The 27,529-nt window shown below is 41.0% G+C and overlaps 3 protein-coding genes across 4 annotated transcripts in view; all 3 read right to left on the reverse strand.

The window, feature by feature from the left end:
- septin9b (septin 9b) overlaps nucleotides 1-16,721 on the reverse strand; it is a 74,020-nt gene extending 57,299 nt beyond the window's left edge. The window contains exon 1 of one of the 2 annotated variants that reach the window (XM_070854843.1): nucleotides 16,671-16,721. In XM_070854843.1, coding sequence (XP_070710944.1) covers nucleotides 16,671-16,692 — 22 coding nt within the window. In that variant the 5' untranslated portion in view covers nucleotides 16,693-16,721. Of the gene's footprint in view, nucleotides 1-1,318; nucleotides 1,404-16,670 lie in introns of those variants that run through there. The other variant, XM_070854835.1, reaches the window with a different exon arrangement.
- The window catches only part of LOC139222959 (V-set domain-containing T-cell activation inhibitor 1), a 34,959-nt gene continuing 12,851 nt past the window's right edge, over nucleotides 5,422-27,529 (reverse strand). The window contains exon 9 of the mRNA XM_070854877.1: nucleotides 5,422-5,441. The gene's annotated coding sequence lies outside the window, so the exon portion shown is untranslated. The remainder of the gene's footprint in view (nucleotides 5,442-27,529) is intronic.
- On the reverse strand, nucleotides 21,304-24,536 carry LOC139199213 (uncharacterized). The gene is made up of 4 exons (XM_070828248.1): nucleotides 24,458-24,536; nucleotides 23,923-24,261; nucleotides 23,097-23,263; nucleotides 21,304-22,401 (listed from the first exon to the last, which is right to left on the reverse strand). The coding sequence occupies exons 1-4, from the start codon at nucleotides 24,507-24,509 to the stop codon at nucleotides 22,264-22,266; spliced, it is 696 nt and encodes a 231-aa protein (XP_070684349.1). The 5' UTR covers nucleotides 24,510-24,536; the 3' UTR covers nucleotides 21,304-22,263.

Here is a 27,529-nt window from a genome sequence, read left to right on the forward strand (position 1 = left end):
GGGGAAGCGTTTTGTGACAGCTGTGTTTTCCATGTGGAGAAATAATGCTCCAGAACTTCACCTCTCTATGACACAGCCCTTGGCCCCACAGGAGTCAGTCCTTACTAAATTCCTCCACCTTCCATAGAACGAAAAAAAAAATCCCTCTGTCTGCAATATATGAATCATCCACATGGAACATTTCACAGATTGTAGGGAAATGGTGGCTGCACCAAATAGGACAGAATGACACTGCAACACTGCCACCAAGTGGTAATAAAAATGGGTGCGCGGTGCGTCTGTATGCATCATATGGCTCTCTGAACCTCAGCCACCTTATTAACAGTCGAATTAAAGGCTAATTTGTCACTCAGCTTGATGTCCAGCCTTAATCACCGTAAGATGCTAGATTAGTCTTATCCTCTACGTGCAGACTGAACACAAATGGGACCGAACAGAAGTTCCACTGAATCTCTATTAGCACTTTAAAACCACACATTAAAACCAATAAAGAGTAACTCATTAAAAGGAACCAGGAAAGTGGAGAAAAAGCCATGCTAGAAGCTACAGAGAGGCAAAGCGTCATGACGCCGCAGATGCAGGACACTGTACAGACTCGGATGCCCGCTGAACATTCCTCAAAAGAGTCTGCTGTCTGTCGAAAAACCCAAATCGTATTAGCTGACATACGAGCTCTGCTTCCACTCCCGTAAGCTAAATAAACCATCTGTGTCAGTAAGAATTAATCTGACAACCGGACCCCTCAGCTTAAAGTCCAATCATGTGATGATGGCATGAAGATTTAACTCAGTCCATCTATTGTCAGGTCCTTGTTGTGTATGTGGGTCAGATGTAAGCCAGGATTCGACACAAGGCTGCCAATTACAGTACAGCAGCCACTTTGCACTGGGAGATTACGTTTCCTAACTGTGGGAAGTCATCTTTGACAGCACATCACATGAGGTTTACTCTCTACTGCTCTGCATATGGTACCTATTCAGACATGGTGTGTGTGTACTTCATAGTCCGCTTAGCTGAGGCTGTCCATTCAATGAGAATGAGAGAAGAAATGTCTGAAAAGTCTTTAGGTCTGTTTGTAGCTCAGGCAACATATATAAAGAAATACATCAGAGAATTAAAGTTGACAGACACACAGACTGTTGGAGGTCTGCTCCTACTCCAGCTCAAATAAAGCAAACACAACCAGGGTGGCTTCTAGCTGGCTGCTGTAACGAAGCTGCTTCCCCAGTCCTCTAACAAAGAAAAGATTAATGAAAAGTCACTCCCGAGGAAAACCTTGTCATTGTTAGCGAATAAGCTGGAAAAAGCCACAACTTACCGGCTATTCTGTCTCGCTCCATAGCTCAACGGCTACCTCAAATAGCCACATGTAACCTCTCCTTTTTCTCTCCTCTGCCTCCTTCCCTTCCCTTTTTTCTCCACGAAGACTTCCCCTTTCTCCTGACTTAGTCACCCTGTCCCCCTCTTTCAACCCTCCCTCTCTCCTCCCTCCCTCCCTCCCTTCCCTCCCTCCTGCCTCCCTTGCTCTTACTTCCTCCAAGTTTTAATGTCTTCAGTCTGTCAGGATAACAAGTGAACGGCGCAGACGTCCGCGGCCATGTGCTAGTCATATGAATCCCGTCTCTCTCTCTCGTTTTCTTTGCTTTCTCATTCTCTCCTACACACATATGATGCAGGCTTTCATCCTAGAATCATACAAGCTGACACTTTTTCACTTCTCTCCCTTCTGTTTTTCCAGTGTTCTCTATTATCCCCTTGATACTGAAGCCGGTCTCCCTTCCTCTTCTCCCTCGCACACAAACACGCTCCCCTGACGCTGAAGCTCTGTTGTGTCTTTGAAATCGATCCTTTGACCCTTTGACCAGAGGTCCTAATCTGAAAATAAACTCGGTCCACTTATTACAGAGAAAAGCTCCAGCAGTTCAACCAGGACTTCCTGAACTGTACCAACAACACACACTCCTTCCATGTCATCATCGCCACTCTGATTGTAATTATCAGGGTGTAGAAACCCTCACAAAACCATCATCCAAACAACTGATGACAGGCTCTAAGTTGACTGAAGAGTATTCTGAATGCTCCTCATCTAAATGAACTTCAGTTCAGGGTCCTAAAGTACAACATAAAGTGCTTCTCAATAAGACTTGTTTACAACCAGCACCAAATGTTACAGTGTGACAAGATCTCAGCCAACAAGCTTGTTGACCTCCTGCACATCAGCTGAGAGCCTCTCGTCCTCAGCTCTGTAGGAAATGACTTGACATCTGATCACTGCGTTGCTCACAGTCTGAGTGTATCATTATTCTCAGAGAATTTATGTCTGCGGCAAAAAAAAAAAAAAAACTAGTGGTGGTACTGGATCAGCACACACACCCACCCACCCGCACAAACACACACACACACATCATGCTTAGACTGACCCTAAACAAGGTCAGGTCTTAGTGAGCTGTCGTCTTGGTGAAAAATTTCCAAGAAAATACAGAACGCATACAGTCTGAAACACACCGTCTTTGTTTGTTTCAGGGAGAGAAGGAAAAGGCACTGCTCACTTCCTCTTCCTCTTTCTCACAGAGAACATCCCTTCTTAGCCCAGCAGTATGCCTAGCAACAACACTAGCTTTAGCAGGAAGCATAAATAGGGCCCAAAACACACACATGCATGCACTTCTGCGCACTCAATCACACATGCAAACACAGACAGAGGACTGAAACACACACACAGGCAGTTGGACCCACTAGGAGCATCTTTCTTGGATAAGGCCAGTGCTTGGATGAACCAATAATATGACTTGGTGTTTCTCCAGGCATGCAGCGATGACAAACGCCTCCCTCTATCTGACCCGCTCTGTTACAGAGAACATTTACAAGCTCTGAGTGGCCAAACATTTGTTTCTGTTTGTGTGTTTTAGATTTCAGAACTCATAAGGGGAAGAATCTTCATATTTTACATTTCACAATATATATTTACAATATAAACACAAATGGTGATACAGCAGATACAGACCACTTCACACACACACACACACACACACACACAATCCTGGGGCCTTTTCTGACATCTGCAATAGAGAAGTGAGGAGAAGCAGAGCAGAGGAGGCAGATTAGGGATACTCAAGTGTAACTGCACTGTGAGTAGATTTAGCCCCAGTAAGACTCTCTGACTAATTCTATAGATCAAAGTGAAAACATGATTTATACAAGCCTACTCTGTGAGATTTATCTCTCTCTTTTTAGCCATAATGTAGAACTTTTGGTTGGAGCATTTTTTTTTAGAGTGTATAAAACACATAATTGTGCTAGATTAAGTCAATTGACATTGTGGTTCATGTTTATATTCATATTTTTAGAGTGTTAACAAAACTCCTCCATATTCCTCTCTGTGCATGTGCTGGTGTGTTGTCCAAGAATGCAGTGATAGTATAACCATGTGCACAAAATGACCAACATCTAAACTCTTCCCAAGGTCATAGAGTAAACCAAAAATCAGAACTAAACCAGAGAAGTTGTGAATGATCCTGGTACTGGTGCTGGTTCCATATGGAAAGCAGGGTGCTGGTGCTGTAACAAAAGTGGGGTTTTAAAAATAGAGACATGTCTCTTTTGGCTGCTGGCTCTTTCTGTCTCGTGATCATTTTCCAGACTTGAAAAGCTGCAGTTAATCACAGGGTCAGGATCAAAAAAAAAAAAAAAAAAAAACATGAAACGCAAAACATGTGCTTATGCATTTGTTGACTCAATCTCATGTGCATAACACACAAACACGATCGGACACACACGTAAACGTGTGTGTTTGTGCACATATGGAGCACTGCTACTGTTGCATAATTATTTAAAGATTTTAGTAAATGTTTCTTTTCTCCCTCTCTCTGTTGTTTTTGGATGGGACCAAATGGCAAAGCTGCCCCAGCATTGCCACACACACACACACACACACACACACACACACACACACACTCCTCTCCTCTGACCTCAGGACAAAGAGCAGTGGCCCGGGCTGAAATTAAGTTCTGTTCTCACACACAGACACACACACACACACACACACACACACACCCAAGCTTAGCATACACATACATATGATGAATTACTCATGTTTATTTACCTGCAACATACAAGAAGAACGCGCATAATTCACTTTTAAAAGATTAATGTGCTTCTGACATTTTATGATTCAATTCATTCATTTTACTGTTTATTTATTTCCCTAATAATATCACATAACCCTCTTTGGAGGGAAAAAAAAAATCTTCCATCTGTCCCTACTAGATTATTCGCTCCAGTGCTCTGAAGCATTATCTAAAGTGACACTGACCTTTAAGATTTATTTATTTAAATATTGTAGTCTTTCATTTACACATAATAAGTATACATCAAAACTTAACCTAATTAACTTTCATTTGTGGAGCTAATTAGGTTTTGCAACCAGAGAGTTGACCTCATATCGCTTAGGAATGCTAACAATTTAGCTTTGCATGTCTGTACGGGATTTTTTCAAATAATGCTTTTTGCTGACAATTTGTAAGATGGATTCATTTTGTATCTGTTTTCCCCAAAATACCTGTGTTTTTTCTTTAAATAGGTGCGTGAATTTAAAGTACTTTTCACGAATATTTTCCTCGTTTCTCTTGGTTCACTGCTGGTTTTAAATGAAGTTGTTTGGGCTTGTAAAGGGCATCATTCCGGCAAACCTGATGCACAGAGAACAGGCTGAGAGGGCCTCCCTCACTCATACCTGTCATCACACATACACACACACACACACACACACACACACACACACATACACACACACACACACACACACACACACACACACATTCGAGGGGTTATCTGGGCAGATTCCTCTCGCATGACTGTACACCCTGTAAACACACAAAGACAACACACATACACATTCACACATTCAGTCTCTCCTCTTCTTTGACTTACATACGCATGTACCAAACATGCAGCCTATATTTGCACCCGGTGAGGCAGATGGTCATGAGGCACAGACGGGCACGTGTGCTTGTTCACTCATGTGAAACAAAACACACGCACGCACACACACACAAAAGACTGTGTATCACACATTGACCAAGGGTGGATGGTGAGCCTTTGGGTGCACATTAATGTAAGCCGTCACTTCAGAGCACGACCTATGGCCAACGCATGACTCAAACATGCTAAATTTAGTTATATAACAGCCGAGCAAAAAACTCACCAGCATGCCAGCCAACACTAAAGGGATGCCTGTAGGGCAGCGATGCACAATGAAGGAGAAAGAACAGTGGGAAGAAGATAAAAGATAAAAGGAGAAGAGGAGGAGCGAGCGGGGAAAGTAGTGAAAGAGGTAAATGGAGGGGAAGAAGAAAGGAGAGAAGATGAGGAAGGAGATGAGGAAGAGTGTGTCTTCAGGGATGAAAAACACACGCGAGAGGGATTTACACACACAGACTAAACTCTAAAGGGGTGTATTGATTTATAGCTCAGCGTCAAATTAATAACATCAGAAAGTGACGATGGCAGCATTGCTGTAGATTTGCTGCTGCTGAAAAACAAAGGATAAGCATTTCTTCAACTTGCTTTGCGCTTCCTTCTCTTGTAACAACTATTCCTTGTCTGCACCTGCATCGGAAACATGTACAGTAGGTGAAAACACAAGCAGCCCGGGCTCTGTTGTAAGGCGATAACTCATTAAGACGCAAATATAAATCAAGCGTGCTGACACGCACCTATCAAAACAAAGAAAAAAACACAGTAAGTCACTGAGCAAATTCAATACCCCTATGTAACACACACACACACACACACACACAGACATGCTTAACTACACACACTGCACACTCTTTATTCCCTTAAGTTCCCAAAAAAACTCCTCCTTTCTCCAAACACAACAGCAGAGGTTAAAGAGTCCCGTCTGTGCACAGGGAATGGTGGAGAACGAAAAAGAGAAAACAGTGTGATGTGGTGCTGCTAGCCACAGTCTGATGACCTCACCAGAGCGCTACGCGGCACTCATCTTCCCCGTGCCTCGTCTCCATCGTACCCACACATATGAGAGAGAGAGAGAGGGAGAGACAGACAGACAGAGAGACAGAGAGAGAGAGAAGGAGAGAAGGAGAGAGCTGTCCTCCTCATTTGTGTCCCCTGCCGCTGCTGCTCCAGCCTACACATCCAACCTGGGGCATGTACGGGGACGACACAACACTTCACATCACTCATCGACGCAAGCCAAATTTAAAACTGGACGCCATGATCTCAAGCAAACCATGAGGAAGTGCTTTTTTTTTTTTGAAAACACACAGAGCTCTCACTGCTCGTTCCAGAATGATTTCACTTTTTATTTTGTAAATGCTATTCTACTGAATTAGGGAAATACCAAATCGTGGTTCAACCCACTTTGTAAATAACACAGAGAACCATCATCTGAGTGATCTGTAAGAGCCGCAGTGATTGTGACGGTTCTCAGTGTTTTTCTCTACAAAAAACAGATGAGAGGTTACACTTTGAATGTGGGATTCATTTTTGACAAACAATCCTCTTAAACACAGTGTACCATCCAGAATAAGTTAGGAGTTATTCAGACACGGTGCGACAGAAAGTACACAACATTACAGCAATCTGGGAATAAGAAGATCTGATTGTATCTCTGTTTTCCAATAAGACTTCCCCGCCTGGCTTGATGGCAGCCACATGTCCCCACAAACGATTCTCACATGAATGTGACCAAGTGTAGGGGAGAGAAAAGGACAAGAGAGCTGGTCTGCTGTTGTTCTTTCGTATAAACTCAATGACTCAGTGTGTTTTTCTTTTCTACATTGCACCAAAAAAAAAAAAAAAAACTGTCTCAGGTAAAAATGAAAGCCTCGTCACTTTCTCTGCTTCCTATCCGCTACTGTGATATTTCCCTGCAGATTCAGAACTGCTGACCTGCTCGGCTAAGTGAACAAAGCAGTGTCTGGATTCAATGAAAGGTATGAGTGATCGTCTGAGAATTGTAAACATATAATTTATGTGCAATTTATAAATCTTTGATGGGAAACCCCCTTTGGTGATTCCCATGTTCTCATGAGTGTGCAGTCCAGGGTTCTCCACAACTACTGGAAAATTTTACAAAATGTTGATTTAATTATAAGTAATCATTAAGTAACAATGACTAATTACCCACTGTGACTCAAAAGCTACAGTCATTCTTAATCATGTTGACGTTGGTGTTAGTAATTAAACAGTCAGAGCTTGCCCTCTTTCACAATGTGTGTGATGTCATCAGGAACGTGGCGTTAGGTGGTGTCCCAACTTCCGGAAAACAACAATATCAACCTGTATGATGAACCTGCATCTGTCTTGAGTTAAGAAAAGTTTAAAACAAGAGAAAAATGACCTTGACTTTTCTTCTGTCTCACAATTCCATGCAGCAGAACCAACAACGACATCATTCCTCTTTGCTTCGCCATGTTTACAGTTGTGCACAACAGAGTGTTCTCTGCTCCTATTGGTCAGTTTATGGAACATGTCATCAGGTTTGTTGTGGAGGGCAAAAAAAAAATCTGACATACTGTTCTTCCAGAGGGGATGTCCTTGTTGTCCAGTATATCCAACACCAGTGCGCCTGTCAGGTCGGGCTACTATCGGGCTCATATCACAGAGTCTGAACTCAGCATTACGATTACAACAAGATACTACGAGAGTATTTTCCTGGATCCAACACAAAACACAGGTTGACTGACCGACAATGACATCCCTACAGCCATGCAGCTAGCATGGCTAAAAATACAACAAAATGTGAAACGAGGCAGGACGTAAATGTCCCCCAGTGCTATGAATAATCCACTGAAAAATGAGAAATCCACACAGGACCACTGACCTCTATAATTACTAATAGTCTATCACAAATTCTCAACCAGTGAAGATGTTTCACAGCTCATAAAGTCGGTAGTTGAAGCACAAAACTCATGGCCAAAGTCATTACTGGTGTTGAGTCAGTGGCACAACTTAGTCAGCACTGAGATGTGCTCAACCAAGCCTCTGCTGGAACCTGGACACAATCATGACACTAACCTATACATGACCCTGTTACTCATGACACACACAGTGCGCACACACACACACACACACACACACACACATATGTGGAGAAGCACACTCACACCGTCCTTCCAGTTAAATCCAACTCACATAACCCCCCTTCCCTTTATAACACATACAGTATAACTCATGTAGGCCCCTCTCTTCCAGTTCTTTGACAATTTAAATCCCACTCTCAGGTCATTTGGACTGTCAGGGGCTGTAAAAGTGCTAGTAGTGCAGTCTGTCTGTCCCAGCATGGCTGTGGTAACACTGCTGGCTGTTTCCTTCTCGCCATAAGGTAATCATTAGATGTGAGGGAGCTGGCAGCGGGCTACATAAAACGGGATATCCTCAAAGTTCCAGATCCCTTGCAGGAAAGAAGGGTTCTGTTGTATCAATTGATAAGTATGTGGACGCTGCACACTGCACATGGAGTAGAGGTTCCTGTGGAAGTCTCAGCACCTTTCAACCATTCTGCAGGCTTCTTGTAAGGACCTCTTTTGTGGTTCTGAGTGGCAAGAATAAAAACACTCTGAAATGTTGGCTTCACAAATCCATATAAAATTAGTTAAGCTGGAAGAATAACAGTCTGTCAGCAGTGCTTAGTGTTTGGTGCTGTGTGTAATATACCTTATTGTGCTTCGCACTGTTACAATCCACACTGCTTAACTGTGCATTAGGTAATGGAGTAAAGGTAAGCTTAGGCAGAGCATGGATGAGAGGAGCAAAGCTATGCGATTTTGGCTGATTATCATAGGGCACAGAACACAGGCACATCAGCCTGAGGCCTGCTGCTTTCACCTCCATCTCTGCCAATTAGCCTGAACTGATGGAGGGATGATCCTGGAGAGAGAAATAGAAGGGAGAAGGAGAAGAGAGTTCCTGTGGTTCCCTGTGGCTTCAGACCTCTGTAATCAGCATGCCAAGCTCCTGATGTCTAAATCCACAACTCGGACCCAGACAGTCTACACATACTCCACACACATACATGTACACAGACACGTGCACACACAGACACACACAGAGCGCGCTCCTGACACATGAGCTCCGCAGCGATCTCTGTTCATGTGGAGTTTGGCGACGGAGCACGTCCCGGATACATGCAAAACGACTGAGTGTGAAAAACATACTGTATCTATGCAGAGCCATTACGGAATGGTCATGTATTATTTATCGGCATTTGAGTTTTCAGATTTCCTGTTTCAATTACTGAAATAAAAAAATTAAAAAACATGTATATAGAAAACTCTTTGCCTACATCTGTCAATATATGTTTCTTGACATTAATACAGAATCTTTGATGAGGCTTCCACACATGTTACAGCCATGATAAGCCAATACCAGCCATATTGTTTTATTATGCCCGACATTTTCTTGATGAAGTTTGTTCGTCATTCTACAGTTAACCTTCCTCTTGTGTTAGGGTCGGTACCGACCCGTTTTAGGTTTTAAATGGATAAAAAAAATCACATACATTTGTTAATTGCATCAAGGCTTTATGACTTTGTCAGGAACCTCTATTTCAACAAAATAAAACAAAAAAAATTGTTTTCACTAAATTATAAAATGCTCTAGTTAAAATTATGACCTTTGTGTTGTTAGGGTCGGTTTCGACCCAGTTATAAAAATAAGATTATAAAGCAATAATTAGAGCCAAAACTGAAATCATAAGTTCACTGTTAGCCAACACACTGACAGCCAGCTCCTCTCCCAATCATGTGAGCTTTAGGGGATTCTCATTTTGCCTTGTTTTCCAGTATACCTGCACAAAAACAAAACAAACAAAAACGAGCATGTCCAGATATGTGAGGTCAATTCAGTATAGAGTTAGTGTCCAGATATGTGAGGTCAATTCAGTATAGAGTTGGTGTCCAAATATGTGAGGTCAATTCAGTATAGAGTTAGTGACTTGCAGAGTTGGTGAGAAGAAGATTTTCAGTGAGCCAAGTTCTGGATAATATTTTTGGTGAAAATGAGGGAGAGGACACAGCAGCATAGTGATTCTGATGAGCAGGTTTCTGAGGAGGAAGACAATGTGGAGTATCATCCAGAAGACACAGACACATCTGATGAGTCTGATGAGGAGGTCACCAGTGCTGAAGCTGCTCCAGCTGAAAGATTCAAGTCCAAAAATGATAAGATCTGTTGGAGCTCAGTACCTCCTGATGTACATGGCAGGGCAGCTGCTGCAAATGTCATCAAAGTGACCCCTGGAATCACAAGGTTTGCTGTGACCAGAGTCAGTGACATCAAGACATGTTTTGAGCTATTTATGCCATTGTCACTAAAAAGAGTCATCATTACTATGACAAACATTGAAGGAAAAAAAGTCTATGGCGGCATGTGTAACGACATTGATGAGGTGACGGTGGATGAACGTCTTGTCCCTTTCCAAGGAAAATGCCCCTTCCGGCAATACATACCCAGTAAGCCAGGGAAGTATGGCATAAAAATCTGGGCAGCCTGTGATGCAAAAAACCAGCTATGCCTGGAATATACAGATTTACACAGGCAAGACTGTGAGTGGCATCCCTGAGAAAAACCAAGGAAAACGTGTGGTCCTCGATATGACTACTGGACTGCAGGGCTGTTTGTTTGACCTTGCAAATCTATATTTTTTATATTTATGTTATATATTTGTTCTGCTTTTCATTTTGTCTTTGTACTAAAGTTCTATTGCTGAAAAAAAATTACTTTTTTGCCTTTTTCTTGAAGTAAATATATATATGGGTCGAAATTGACCCGTAACACCATAGATGTTACTATAGTCAATAATATTAAAATGAAAAAATAAAAAAAAACTAATTTTACATTTTTTTTTAATTGAAATCGAGGGGTATACTGACAAGAAAAGGCCCAGGGGCCCACACCAAAAATATTAAAACCAATATTTTCATGGATAAGGAAGCCTAACAAGGTAACCAAGAGATGAGAAACAAATTGGATGATAAATAATTGTTTTTAGTGTATTTTACAGCTGATTTAAGACACGGGTCAAAACCGACCCATTAACATAAGAGATGGTAACAGGAAACTAACACAAGAGGAAGGTTAAGCAAGTTTAGGATGACACTCGATGATGAGTCGACAGACAGACAGAACAAACATGAGCAGCAACGATTTTGATAATCAGTGAATCATATTTCAAGCAAAAACGCCAAACATTTGCTGGTTATGAAACGTCCTTTTCTGTTCTGTTTTCTGTTACTGATGTTTTATTGGCCAAATGCATCAATCAAGAAAATAGGCAGTAGATTAATGAACTATTAAAGTAACTATTGTTTCTTTAAAATTTGTGTAATAAAAACTGTAATAGCTTAATAATGTCACATTTCTTTTGCTTTATAAGTTTGTGCACTTATACCGTATAAAATATGTTGTTCTACATCATATAAGCACAGAAACACAAATGCAAAGCAAATAGTGATGCTTTCACTATGATCAGCCCATGCTTTACTGCTTGTAACACCAGGTGTTTCTTTGATGAGCATGCGGCAAAATCAGTCACGACTGGCTGGCTGCTCATCATGATAAGCAGCAGTGACATGGCCTGTTTTCATCCTTATGTTATTCACGGGAGGGGGGGCTTTGTTGAGCCGTAACGTCATCTACCATCTCTATTTATAGTCAAAGTCCTACACAGTGGCAGATGAGTGTCATCATGTGCGAGGGTGTAAGGGACTGTTCACCAGGGAGAGAGGTCTCCTCCATGTACGCAACCATTGTTGAAGCATGGGTCAGCATTTCAGTTCATCACGTAGGAAGTTTAATCAGATAGGAATTACAGCTGTGAAGAGACATAAACGGAGAGATAAAACCACGTGAGACAGAGCAAAAACCATTTGTCACTTCTTGTGGTGGGAGGGAAAGGATTAGGCTAATACCTGAGGGAAAGTTTATCTACCGGGAAAAAAGTTCAGTCCTTTCAATGAGAGGAACTTTTGTTGAATAATCGGTATCTAAGGCCAGCCTTGGGGGCTAAGATGGTGAGCCTTTATACTTGGCACTTACAAAAAAAGACTGATAAAGGTAGTCTAATGCTCATGGAGGCAGGGGTTTTTTAATGTGATAAGGATTATATGAACCGGTGAGCTTGGCAGCTTGACTCTTAGGTACTGAATTAAATAGACGCTCACCATTGAATTGCAAAGTGATAAAGACAGCTTTATTATCACAGGGAGTTGTAGTGAATGTGGCGGCAGTGCAGGCCAATATATGACTCAGGCTGAGGGGAATCTAGCACAGCTGTCACTGAGGAGCCATTGTTGAAGTGAAATAAAGAGCTGTATTGACTCCCCTCATGTGCTGATTCTCTATGAGACCTACTGGTGTGGTTTAGTGGGAGGTTGGATGACATGAGGGATGCTACAGTTTAAAGTATCATGGCATGTTTAAGAAACCAGTTAGACCCAACAGAACTGTAGTTAGTTTTATAGTGATGGAATTTAAGCAGTGGAGGTAGATTAGTATTTCTACTCTTGTGGCCTGCATGAGTTAAATGATAAAGCACTTAATCACAATATACAGAAAGTGACTGACAACAATTTAATCAACAATAATAATCAATTCAGAGTTTCAGTCAAAGCCATTATAACTCTAATCCCTATGGGTTGTGGACTGTTGGACTGTTGAACTTGTGGTGAACAATGTTCACTACTTTCTTTAAATCATACTACTTAAGAAATGCTTGTAATTTACTTTTACTTTTACATCCACTGCTAATGAAAACTGAAAATGTTGTACAGCTCTGCTTAGGTTAAAACACTCTGATGATGTGGGACACTCCCCCTTGAATATTGTTTGATTGCATATTAAAATAAATAGTATTATGGGGTTGTAGTTGCAAAAGAATGGTATTAATAAGAACTTTTATCTTATATAGATGCTGTCATGTAATCGTAAATGTATGCAATATCACATTTAAAATATTCTGAAGTTTAATCCAATGAACTGTTCCACTGTTTTGTACGAAATCTGATAAAATGTAGTTAACAAATAAACAAATCTTCAACTTGATTTGTAAAAAAAGAAAAATAACAACTGTTTTTGGCAGAGGAAACCATTTGTGAACTATCATCTACTTTTAGCTTAAATTGGTGAACATGTCAGAAAACAGTCGCTTACTCACACATCCAGCACTTAGAAAGCAACAATCTCATTCATTTGGACTCGTGTTTCTGATGAGTGTTAATCTAGTATTTACTCTTTTTTGGCTCTGTTTTTGGTCTCTACCAACTCCTAAGGCAAATATCTGTCCCTTAAGATGTTAATGTTGCACTAACTTCACCAATGTGTTGCAAACTTTGTCTCTATGCCGTTTGGTGCTGAACAGGCCATGTGCAGTGGATTTTCAGTGTTTTTTCTCTGAAAACAGCTGCCTGCTGCTGCCAAAAACAACACTATTGGAGCAGTGAGGGTGCGCCTAAAGGGAGAAGTTGTGTACTGCAGAGCGTGGCTAAACAATGAGCTGAAACTCACTATAAAGCTCTGTAAAAGTGACAGGAGCTGCAGATTCAGGTGATAGCTCTCTGTAGGTTGATTACAGCGGCTTTAGGTTGTCATAATTTTCTTAGAATGATTCATTTGGATAACAAACAGAATTTTGTAAAGCGATGCCAATGATATGATCATCCCACCATGATACAATTTCACTGAAAGCCAATAAATTATGATACTGAAGAGTTTAGTCCTAATTGAAATATTGACGTTTGTTTCTGATCCAGAGAGGATCACAGTTAGAAGTACAGCCAATGTCTGACGTGCCCTGACAGAATTTAGCTACATCAAATATTGTAGTGCGTGGGCCAAAGTCTGCAAGTCACCCACTGCATCTAATCCAGCAGGCTAATCCTAATCCTGTTGATCACCCCCTCAAATGTGCTGCTCAGTGTTGAGAAGTTGGGTCAGTGTAATAATCAGTCATTTCCTTGTCCAATTGGCAGAGATGGGAATGTTTACCCAAGACAGATGTTTGTTGATGAAATAAAAATTAAAACTCATAGGAAAATACGTCTACAAGCCAAAGTCATCATCATTCATTGAAAAAAATCAACATCAAGAACGTTTCCCTGAGCTTTTATCAAATCTTCTATCAAAGATGAAAAGTCAGAGAAATCCACATAACCAGCCCGCGGCAAATGTTCACCACAAAGGAGTACATTCAAGCTGAGGACAAGCCCGTTATCAAAAAATGCCCCGACCATGAGAATATACAACACAGCTGAGTGGGATCTCTCATGCGTAGGAAGATAGAAAGAAAAAAGGGGGTGGAAAAAAAAGTGCATTTAATCCGCTGGGTCTCCCTGTTCATTCAGGGTCATATTACCTGAAACTACGGAACAACATGGGTACAAACAGTTCATTAAGCACAACGAGATCTGGGTCTCAGTGGACTTTCCGAAATGAGGGCCAACATATTTTTGTTGGTGATCTAAGAGACAGCACAGTGGCCCCAGAGTAAAATCAAACACAAGTGAGTGGAGAAAACATAGATCTAATGCACTTTTCCTAAAAAAAAGATGCTGTCTTTCTAAAAACAGAGCTTTGTAGTTGTATTTGCATGTAGTTTTGGACATTGCAATGGAGGTATTGTACAGTATTTAATGGAAAAAATAATTTAGAGTTTTTACACCAAGGTTCTTGGTCTGCACTGACCATTTCAGTAGATGATACCTGCTCTCAATTACACATCTGCAAAACTTGAAACATCTGCTTTCTGCGGTCATATCACAGCCCTCTGAGACAGCCCAGTTTAACTAGAACTTTTGCTTGGGATAAGTTGTCAGATGCCCAAAAGAGGAAAGACTAAAGAGGCTCCCTATTACAAGCATCTTTTTAGTACTGCTAATTGGGTTCTCTCTCAGTTCAGCCATGAAATGCTCCAGCCTGACAGACAATTTGACACCTTCAGGTCAAGACGCTGCATGGAGAAACTGCTGGAGCCTCTATGAGGAGGATGGCTTCTGGCTGTCCCGGTCTTAGTTTGCCGTCGCTATTCCACTTAAGTGCAGAAAGACCTCAGCATTATTCATTAAATCTGGACTGTTTTTCTTTGTGAAAAGTGTGAAAAAGCTATGAAACAACACCTGAAAACTGATTAAGGTGTTGAGGCCATTGTTGATGACTATTGCCAGCAACCTCAGTAGTCTGACCACCTACTAAGCTGCCAGTTTCCCACTGGCTAAAGACAACCGCAAGTAGTTTGAGAGTGTTTGTTTAGTGGTGCTGTGTCAGTGCAGGTGCAGCAGTGAGGATCTCCAGAGATAGAAACTGACAGTTACTGATAAGGCTCCTTAAACAAGCCAGTACCTCACCTCTTAGTATGCCCTTTCCCACATTTCTATTCCCTAAAAGGTCGAGCGCTGATTCCTTAAGGCTCCAGAATGCTGGAGTTTGTGATAGTTGCTAAACACATGGTTAACAGCTTGCAGAAAATCAAATGTGGACCATGTGTAATGTAAAAGCACAGACACACAAGCACAGAGAATTCTAAATAGGGACTTGAAAAGATGTTCAAATGTCATGCCATATTATTGTTCATTATTCAAAGACCCCCAAAACTTGCAACTAACTCAGTATTTGCTTTGTAAGATTCGATTTGGACCTCTCTCCAATGACTTCAAAACAGATGTGGGTATTTTTATGGGATGGATGAACATGACAAGTTTTTCTTCAAACTCTCTATTAAATATGTGCCCTGTTTTCAACACAAGCCTCTGCAGCATCAGTTTGTGCCACATTTCTGTGTCTGTTTAATCTGGAACGCTTTAATTTTTTTCCCCAGAGCCCATCCTGTGTGTCTAAATGTTGAAAGAGGGGGAACACACAGATGGGGCCTGAGCAAAGCCAGAGATATGTTGTACAAAAACACACACACACACACATACACACACACAGTCAAGCACACACTATTTTGTGCCATGCAACGCATGAAGCGCAGATCAGCGAGCACCCACACAAACACGTACACTGACATCATGAGCAAGCAAATGTCTAAAATGTTTCTAAAAAGCCAAGCACACACATACACGCGCTCAGCACTATGAGTCCACGAAGAGAGCACAGCCTGCGGGGGCCAGTGCATCCATACAGAAGGTCAGGCTGAGAAGGACAGATGATGATGCACAGTCGACTTTAATAGCCAGGGGACCCCGAGGTGCCCCCCTGGGTGCTGTTCACTCAGCAGCAAAACAGCAGAGGGGGAAAAGACTAAGTGAAGGAGTTTGGCAAGTTGGAAAGAGATAAAAAAAAAAAAAAAAAGACAACAGAAATAAAGTTTTAAGAGAACACTCAGCAGTGCTTTCTTCTGACTGAAACTGAAAATATACTGAGTGACATTTGTTAAGCATCAAAAAAGTACACATTGATTACATAAACAGGATGTCCTATATATTCATATGCAGCTTGTGTGGCATTACTTTGACATACAAAAACACCAAAAGTAGTTTACAGATCAGATTTGAGCCTGCGCTGGAAGTAGGTCATATTCTAATGCATAATTCATACGAATTATTTTATGCAGGGTTAAGATCATGTGATATATGACGGAATAAGTTCAAATGATACGGTATGTTATCACCACATCGAGTTTATTCAAGCACACTTTTATGGGACATCTGTACCTGAATTAGGAGTCTTCTTCATGCTCCGGGTTTGCTGCTGGTCCACTTCTCTCTCTCAGTCGTCAGAAAAAAAAGCAGCGTCTCGGTCCTCACAGGAAACCTGAGGCTGTCCGTCTGCCGCGGTCCAAAACACTGGAGTGGACTTCAGTAGTCTCAGTTACTCTGCACTTGCTCTTGAGCAGCTCGCTCCCGGTGCGTGATGACACTGCGTGACCGCAGGCGGCGCAGATGCAGAAATGCCGCGTGATCCGCTGGGCTCGATGATGTGGACCTTGGATGCTGAGATTCTCGAGCCCGCACGACCGTGATGAAAAGAAATGTGATGTGAGCGCACCGGGATTGGAGGAGGGGTGGGAAAGGGGCTCCACTGACGCGCCTTTACGCATGGAACCCAACTGGACATAGCGCGGCATCTACCCAGTGCCGAGCTCCTCAAAGCAAAATAATGAGTTTTAAAAGTGTTTTTGTATTCAGTCACAGCAACGAAAAAGTGCTGCTACAATCGGTCTATCTCGGAGGCTCAAGCCTTTCTGATATTTTGCACTAAAGACATCCTGCTTTCATTATGGATAACAGCATTTGTTTCTTCAACTTTTGTCGGTTTTGCCGGCTTTGACTAATTGACTGGTGGGAGGGGCTTTAGCACCGAGGAATGATGGACATCTGATTTAAACCTTTACTTTTAAAACACATCGGGAGATAAATAAATGCTCTCTGTGGCTGACGGATCACTGGATAATCACATTGCAGTGCTGTTCAAAAACAAAGTCAACTTTTACTTTGGCGCTCAGTACGAACGTGCACACCTGTGGTCGAATGCACTGACGTACAATCGATCAGTGGCACGTTCCAGGTTATGGTTGAAGCCTGCTGTGGAGTGGCCTCCTCCAGTTTGCTTCAATGAGAAACAGCAGCTCCCTGGTTCACAATACGTGGTTGCCCCGATAAGCGATACAGCTGGACTCGTTTCTGGCTGAAATAAAGTGCGTTGAGTCACAGCCGTTTGGATCCAAACCTGTGAAGTGATCCTTCAAGAAGCTGTCAGCTGTCCATGTTGTCCATGTTTCAAGACGACCATGACTGACTGGTGCAGTTTATGCCAGTAAAACTGCCCAATGCTGCTCTCTTCTGGTCAAAAGTGAGACTGGTAGCACTTCGATCGTTTTCACTCCAAAGATGAGAAGTAAAAACTCAGATCATTTCACTTGTTATGGCAGAAGAGGCACAGGTGGATCCGATAACACTAATGATGCATGTTGGGAACTGGAGCCTCTAAATCAGGGGTGTCCAAACTTTTTTCACAGAGGGCCACATACAGAAAAACATACAAAGGCTGGGCCACTCACTAGAAGTGAGCTATATTGCTAACTTTAATCCACTAGAGGTGATGTATATCGCCTCACCTCTAGTGGATTAAAGTTGGCAAAATCAATCAAATGTAGGTAAATTCTGCTTGATAACTGAATATGATTCAAGAAAAAAAAACATTAGTGGGCTCTCATTTATTAGTTGTGATACAAGCTGGTCTTTGCCTTGTAGGCTCTTGTTCAGTGTGTTAAGGTGATCAGTGAGATCCACTAAAAATGCCAACCATCAGCATCAGAGAGGGAAGCTTCAAATAGTCTGCTAGAGCCCTGGTGCTCGAATCAACAGCCTTACCTCCACTTTCTTGCCCCTAGCCGGACACTGTAGAGGCCATTCCTTTGCGCTGGCCTGTCCCAGCTGGAGCCCCACCCGTCCTACCTCCACACAGCTCGTCCCATTAAGTCCCATCATGCCAACTGCATCTGGCACAGCTTCAAAAACATCCTCACCCGTCGTGGTGCTCTTTAGACTGCTAACATCAAGCAGCTCCTCCATAATGTAATAGTGATCTTCATTAGTTATTAGCTGTGCTCTCATCGCACACCGCGTCTGAAACTTTGTACACTCACTTGCTCTCTTACGTTTCCTTAATTCTGCCATTTTGGGTCACCTGTAGCAAATTTCTTCTTCATTACTCATTTTATAGAGAAGCTGCCTTGTTCAAGACAGTTACTCCACCTAGTGGTGAGACTAAGAAGTACAACACAGTCCAGCGCAGGTTCCATGTGTGGGCCGTATTACAATACATTTTTAGAATTTCCTGCGGGCCAGTGAAAATTGGACCACGGGCCGCAGTTGGCCCGCGGGCTGTAGTTTGGACACCCCTGCTCTAAATGGATCGAGTCCTTGAGTCAGCTTTGGTATGACAAAGTGTCTGCTGTTTTACACCTCTGTATTCAGATTTACATTTCAACACTCTGTTCATAACATTTTCCTTCATATAGACAATAAATATATCTATACCATGAATATCTCAATGATACTGCACAATTATGACTGGTGTGAATAACTCTTGCGTGGATGCGTGTCGGACATTAAGACTAGCAGCAAAAAGCAAAATTCTGTTTATAAGGCAAACATGGTGTGTTGTATCATAATGTGTTATTCACTGATAGTTGTTACAGTTTAGATGTAACAGCTAAGTTAAACATACAAAAACTTTAAGATTCTGCAACCAAATCCTGCATTTTTGTCCTATATTAACTTCAAATAGGCTTTAGACCTCTTATATGTATTATTTGGAATAACCAGGACCTATAAAACGGTCCTGGTTATTCCTGGTTAAATGCTAAAATGCATTTTATGTGCTTTATTTTAAGTTGTCACACAATAGCTTATCATGAAAGGTTAGCCAAAAACTAAACAGTAACCTGTGAAGTTTTTAGTTAAACCGACAGCCACTGTGGGCTTATGATAGCCTCACAGTCAATATACTAGGAAAACTGTTGAAGGGCAACAACAAAAATACATTTGCCATTAATTAAAGTGTAACACTGGCCGCATCATAGAGTGTCCTTAAAAAGATGGTTTCTCAGTAATTTGTAGCCTGTTTTACATTATGAAGAGAACTTGCAGAAATGTCAGCTGTAGTATTTACTAGTCAGTTTTGTCTGTTTGTCAGGAGTTATTGTTTGTGTTGACTTTTGTGCATGGATGTAAATGGAAATATGTCATGAGATTTTTGTGTGTTTTAATCCCTGGTGATTAAGTGCTACGGTGCAATAGTGTAGTTTTAATCATCATTCAAAGTCAATGAATCAAGGCTAAGGCAGGCAAATCCAATTTTAGCACATGGCTGAAAAGCTAAGGCTGTTAAATGTCTTGGTATATAGTGGAGCTAAAGAGACGCTGGCTCCAGCATGTGGAGGAAAACCATCAGTCTCAGTGTGTAGCCGTGTAGAGGCTGCGGAAGGGGCGCTGCTGCATGTTTGTGTATTAACTGAGACACACGTAGGTGGAGAAGGTACACAAACAGAACTGGTGGTTTTGAACTGGGGTAAACAATAGTCTGGAGCAGACATGTCAAACTCGAGGCCTGCCGGCCACAAAGTGGACTTTGAAAACAGAGACTTTCAAAGCAGGTTGCACCTGTAAAGCAGGAGTTTTACCTGTTTGTCGATATCGGAGGTAAACCCATGTGTTTTGTTTGTGGAGCTAATGTAGCCGTAATTAAAGAATTTAAATATAAGACGACACTATGAGACAAAACATGAGGATAAGTACAAAAAAGAAAAAAAATAATTAAAAAAAATTATTTATTTTATTGAGGAAAAGTTGTTGAAGTTTGGCTGTTTAAATTCATATTTCTGAATAAAATATATATTATTATATCATATACTATAATAAAGTCATATAGTCACTCTTAGACTCTTCACTAAATGTTGAGCCCGTTTGGCCCGCGACTTAGACTGTGTTTTAAATTTTGGCCCCTTCTGTGATTGAGTTTGACACCCCTGGTCTGGAGGTACGCTAAGTTGAATTGTGGGCTATTCAGTGGCAAACACATTTCAGTATGTAGGCTCTTCTTCTTAAAACCCATCCCACACACCATAGCTCACCATGTCATTTGGGTCAGTGGTTGACTATAGCAGTGTAAATACTGTCAATACCACAGAATGAGTCTGAATGTCGTGTGAGCTACATTGTGTTCAGAGCATTTTCTCTTCATTTTAATAAATAATGGGTCGATAGTTTAAATGATAAATTATTGAAGGTTGAACAAATTGCAGCCTGAGTTATATCACCCACTGAACAACAACAACTGCACTGCCGTACTGTTATTATAATTATGGTTGTGGGATCTGTCAGACCTTGTTTCCCCAATGCAGGTGGTTTAGTTTGGGTTTGACTCACACTTCCTGGCCTCTACTGACAAGCATGTGTGTCTTACTAGGTCAACAATAATATAGAAGAAAAACATGAGCGTCACTGTTTGACAGAAACATAATTCTGTCCTTGACGTGGAGTTAAACTGAGATGACTCTGTGTTAAAACTGTGTCAAAACTGATACGTTACTTTATCTGTTATGTTGCTTTTATTGAATATTCTATATTTGTCTGCGAACCTGTTTCCTTGCTCCATTTCCACAGATGCAGAGACAACTCAAACATCATTTAGAAGCTGCTTTGCAAATATAAATCAGAAAATCATCATAGCCAGTAGCTTTGTTTGGTGAGGAAGAAAAAAAAGACAAAAAAAAGGAATTATGAACAAGAATTATCACAATTGATGAGACAAGTTTCTAAGAGTGGCATATATTTACAGATTTTTAATAACAATAATCATCATCATTATCACATTTCCTATTAGCTTTCCATATCTGTGGCCAATTAATTCCACTATGAATATATGGTTTGTACTACATTGCTATCAATATATTACGTGAGAACTCTTCATTCGACATGCAAACCACCAAATAACCTCACCTGCTTCGCTGAGTATGTGGTTTGTACTAACACACACTTTTTCACAGCTGTCTCACAACACCCACATGACCTTCACACACATCTGACCCAGAATATTATTTGTTTGTTTGCTGGGCAGACACAGAAGCAAAAGAAGCTAATTGTGTTTTATTCCAAATTCAAACAAATCCATAATCTGAGTGCTCAGATGAGATCTTAACCTCATGATCCAGTGTCTTATAAGTCATAATTCAATTTGCATCTCTTGCCTGTTTATCATCTAGTTTTAACCCTAAATTTTGTTCATTTGTTTCCAATTCTATTGCTCTCCCAGCAAAACTGTTCACCTGTTGCTTTGATTAATCCTCCAGAGCAGAGCCTTTCCCTTCAAATCTTTACATGTGTTAGTCCAAACAGTTCGAAATGGAATTTCAGACTAAATCTTATTTGTTATTATTATAGAACATGAACCCCTGTAGTTGTAAATACAAATAAATTTCTCATTTCTAGTAACATGAAGTGTCTTCACTTTGTTGTACTAATGTTTGGATCACAAATGATCATTAAGGTATGATACCAAGAAGAACTTATTTTAGAAGCATTTATTCTATTGCTGGTGATAAAACAATCAAGTATGGTCCAAAAAGCACCCAACAAGCAAATATTGAAGTTCAAATACAATCAATACTAATAATATTAGGAATGATTTTCATTTGGTGATACTTTCACAAAACTTCTGCACTTTTGGGACGTTTAATAATACAGTGTTTAGCCGTTACATTTTGTCGTGTGTGTTGATTGAAATCACTTAAAAAGTGTAATACTAAGCAAAATCATACGGTTGCTGTTCTGGAGCTGCAGAAGGGCGGAGGCCATTCTTGGTCATAACTTCATACACATAATCATTGGAGGCCTGTGGGACACTTGTTGGTCTTCTTCTGCCACCAATCCATCGTTTGACCTGTTGGTAGTGAAATATCACTGTAGAGATTATGTATGTGGTCTGAAATTACGCACAGATATCAGAAAAGTTCATTCATCACATTGCGGTGCTGTATGGTGATTTTTTCCATGTACAGAAAGTGCAGGAGTTGGTGGAGTATTTTCAGTAGATTAAGCACAGTGCGTAAGGGTAAAAGGAGTAGTATGTAATCACAAGGTGAGCATATTAAAGGCAGCATTATGTTGGATTTATCAGAGGGAGGCAAATCTGACAAAAATAATAAAAATGGACATTTCAGGACTTATGAATAAGAATCTGCAACGGTTTCACCAACGTTCTTGATGAAAAATGATCTCTTTAATGGTTGAGTGGTTCAAGCCGTGTGAAAAATCAGTAAGGTGTCTCAATTCATTAAAAGGAAAGTCATATTTATCTTGTGACAGCATTGTAAAAAATGTGAACAGATGTAAAGTACAAGCTTGAAGGAGCTGCACCCACATCCTGCAGATAAGAGCATTCGGTGGTTTTCACGAAATGAGCACGTGAGCTGAAGATCTCAAGGGGGTAAAGCATACGTTAACAGCAGTTAGGTGGTTATGGTGACATGCAGTGTGACTGATAAGGTGCAAATGCAGAGAAAAGGATATTTGTAGAAACGGGGGAACCACTGCTGAGCCTCTTGGAGCTACTTTGAATATTATGTCTGAACTCACCTTTGGGATGATCAGCAGGATGAAGATTGTGGTCACCAGTATGCTGATGATAGTGGTGGCGATGATGATAAACACCAGAGGTAGGCTTTTCTCGTCACCACGGGCACATGGGTGTTTTTCTGATTGGGAACATGGCGTCACTGCTGATCTGGAACATGGTGCCGCTCCTGTGAGAAAAGACAAAAAAGCAATACTAATAAAAGTACTAATACAAATAAAGTACTACACACAAGCAAATGTTGCTTCAGCATTACATCTAGTGGTAGCATTTGTAGCACGCTTTTGATTACTAAGGTATATATTCTCTTTGTATGTAGATAGACAAATACTGGCTCAGAATAACATGAACAATGCGTGGTATAGTTTTCCATATTCAGATCTACTTAATGCAAGTTGTAATATAAAAGATAACATATACGGCATACAGCAGTGGGGTCAGCAAAGCACAAATGTTGAGCAAAAGTGGCAGTAATACTCATGGAATTACTTTACCAATACATATGTAAATGATACATTGACTTGTAAGCGGCATTTTAATATTTTATATTTAATGTACTGTCAAGTATCATTAAAATGATGTATGTTTTTGATATAAAATCTTCATTTAACTATATTTTGGTAAATATAGCCATCAAACTAATATAGTGGAGTAAAAAGTAAATTGCAGGTATTTTCCTATGAAATTTATTGGAAGTATAAAGTGGCATTAAATGGGTAAATAGAGAATGAATGCATTGCGCCGTACTTGTGCTGTTCTCCACTGAGTTACACACCCTTGAGAGAGTGAGACCTTGTGTAGTTTTTGAGGAGAAAAAGGAAAACGCACCTCTTACAATAAGTGAGTAGACATTGCATTGAACTTCACAGTTGGCAAAGCGTTTGTAGACACAGCTGTAGATACCAGAGTCATTCACTGTCAGGTTGCTGAAGGTGATGGTGTGGTTCTTCAGAGATCCATTTGTCTGAATCCTGTTCATGTATCTTTTTCGTGGAGTGATTTTGTCAGGTGATCCCGGAGTGGTGTAATAGTAGAACACCTCTTCCCGTACCGTAAAACTGTGATACAGATACATCGCATTATACCCTTCAGTGCTGCTGGGACATCCTGCAGAGGAACACACCAAGGTGACGACTTCGCCAGGCTCTCTGTACACTGCAGTGTTCTCTGTCAGAAAAGAGACAAACTGTCTGATTAGAGAGTCTAAAAACATACCATAAGACACAGTCACCTACCACTGACAAACAGGATTTGAGGAAGCAGCAACTGAAACTGTTTTGCATAGTTTAAAAATATTCCTCTCAGCTTGTCTGAACAACAGCTAAATGTTTTACAAATGTTGCTTAAAACATAAATGTCATACCTGCTTTGGCTGAGAGACAGAGTAGCAGTATGGACCACCAGTGCAGCTTCATGTTAAAGCTTTGACTGTACACCGTCTTCGTCTCTCACATAAACACGCAGACAGCACCGCAAACAGTGCTTCCTTTGCCGTTTGTTGTGGGCTGGTGATGTTAAACCTGTGAGATGAAACCTCATTTGATCTCAGTCATTTCCTCACTATACGTAGATGGTGATAGGACCTTTAGCTTGGCTGTGATGTGATGATGGTTTGAAACCAGGTGATGAAAATGTGTAGAAAATGTGTAAAAAAAGTATACAAATTGCCTCACAATGAATTGAATTATAGATGCAAAACATGTTCTAACCATGGATTTGGATCATTTTCTTCTCTATATGTGATTGTATTGATATATAAGAAGCATTAGGTGAGAACAGCCTCAGGATTGAGGTAATAAAATACAATAAATGTAAAACAAAAGGTCAATTACTGCGGTTAATTATTGCATGTCTTGCTAACCTTTTTTGTTTTTAATGAAATGTGAAAATGCATGTAAGAGGTCATTTAGACCTATGTGGATGTAAAGAGTGAACCCACATTTTGAAACCTGTCTTTCACATAGCTGCTGTGAGTGTTCGTTTGTAACGGTGAGGTTCTGAATAAAATGCATCTGTAAGTACAGTTGAACCTTACAGATGCATTTTATTTAGTGTTTTCACTCATTTTTGTACTAATTTGTGATTGCAGACTCTGTGTCACACTGTCATGAGCAACTGGGACACTTGAATAGAAGAGAGCTGTATTGTTGAGGTGTATTATTCTATAAAAGCTTATTCACTTATTTGGATTCACCTTGACAGTCACACCTCCCATCCTCCCAACGTCCACACACATACAGTGGGGCAAAAAAGTATTTAGTCAGCCACCAATTGTGCAAGTTCTCCCACTTAAAAAGATGAGGCCTGTAATTTTCATCATAGGTACACTTCAACTATGAGAGACAGAATGAGAAAAAAAAAAAAAAAAAAAAAAATCAGAAAATCACATTGTCTGATTTTTAAAGAATTTATTTGCAAATTATGGTGGAAAATAAGTATTTGGTCAATAACAAAAGTTCATCTCAGTACTTTGTTATATACCCTTTGTTGGCAATGACAGAGGTCAAACGTTTTCTGTAAGTCTTCACAAGGTTTTCACACACTGTTCCTGGTATTTTGGCCCATTCCTCCATGTAGATCTCCTCTAGAGCAGTGATGTTTTGGGGCTGTCGCTGGGCAACACGGACTTTCAACTCCCTCCAAAGATTTTCTATGGGGTTGAGATCTGGAGACTGACTAGGCCACTCCAGGACCTTGAAATGCTTCTTACGAAGCCCAGGTGGTGTGTTTGGGATCATTGTCATGCTGAAAGACCCAGCCACATTTCATCTTCAATGCCCTTGCTGATGGAAGGAGGTTTTCACTCAAAATCTCATGATACATGGCCCCATTCATTCTTTCCTTTACACGGATCAGTCGTCCTGGTCCCTTTGCAGAAAAACAGCCCCAAACCATGATGTTTCCACCCCCATGCTTCACAGTAGGTATGGTGTTCTTTGGATGCAACTCAGCATTCTTTCTCCTCCAAACACGACAAGTTGAGTTTTTACCAAAAAGTTCTATTTTGGTTTCATCTGACCATATGACATTCTCCCAATCCTCTTCTGGATCATCCAAATGCTCTCTAGCAAACTTCAGACGGGCCTGGACATGTACTGGCTTAAGCAGGGGGACACGTCTGGCACTGCAGGATTTGAGTCCCTGGCGGCGTAGTGTGTTACTGATGGTAGCCTTTGTTACTTTGGTCCCAGCTCTCTGCAGGCCATTCACTAGGTCCCCCCGTGTGGTTCTGGGACTTTTGCTCACCGTTCTTGTGATCATTTTGAGCCCACGGGGTGAGATCTTGCGTGGAGCCCCAGATCGAGGGAGATTATCAGTGGTCTTGTATGTCTTCCATTTTCTAATAATTGCTCCCACAGTTGATTTCTTCACACCAAGCTGCTTACCTATTGCAGATTCAGTCTTCCCCAGCCTGGTGCAGGTCTACAATTTTGTTTCTGGTGTCCTTTGACAGCTCTTTGGTCTTGGCCATAGTGGAGTTTGGAGTGTGACTGTTTGAGGTTGTGGACAGGTGTCTTTTATACTGATAACAAGTTCAAACAGGTGCCATTAATACAGGTAACGAGTGGAGGACAGAGGAGCCTCTTAAAGAAGAAGTTACAGGTCTGTGAGAGCCACAAATCTTGCTTGTTTGTAGGTGACCAAATACTTATTTTACCGAGGAATTTACCAATTTATTCATTAAAAATCCTACAATGTGATTTCCTGGATTCTTTCCCCCCATTCTGTCTCTCATAGTTGAAGTGTACCTATGATGAAAATTACAGGCCTCTCTCGTCTTTTTAAGTGGGAGAACTTGCACAATTGGTGGCTGACTAAATACTTTTTTGCCCCACTGTAGGTCTGCCATAGGTCTTTTTCATGGCAGACATTTTGGCATGTCATAACAAAAAAAAACACAGTTTAGTTGATAACAAGTTTTAGGTTTTTAGGTTTAGCTGATAACATTAAAAACAGCTGTCCACCATTTAGTTGAGCCTGTTCCAGGGTGGTATTGTGCATGCTGGCTCACTGTCATTGCTTATGGGACATTTAATAGAACTGAGCCAAGTCAAAATGTCTGCTGTAAAAAAAAAGGTGTATTCCTTCATTAACTCCACAGTATATCTACCTAACTGAAAAGTCTAGTGTGTGCAGATTGTGGCTCCTGGCCACGGCCTGTTTCATATAAGGAATGACTGGGTGAGATCATCTCCTTGTGGGACTTATTAATACAATAAAAGTCTTACTGTGTGCACCCCTGCACTCTGTCAGAAAGCGGACTGCATTTCTGTCTCTGCACAAGAGAGCGTCTATGGCTCTTGTTTATTTATAATGGCAGTCATAGCAGACCTCCTTTCATCCAACAGCACAGAACAGGGGCTCATCAAACTCATTCTGAAGACTGGCTTTAGATGCAGGTCGCAATAGTGAAAACTTATTAACAGCCTTCAGA

This window comes from Pempheris klunzingeri, chromosome 3 (genome assembly GCF_042242105.1).
Source record: "Pempheris klunzingeri isolate RE-2024b chromosome 3, fPemKlu1.hap1, whole genome shotgun sequence".
NCBI classification, from domain to species: Eukaryota; Metazoa; Chordata; class Actinopteri; order Acropomatiformes; family Pempheridae; genus Pempheris; species Pempheris klunzingeri.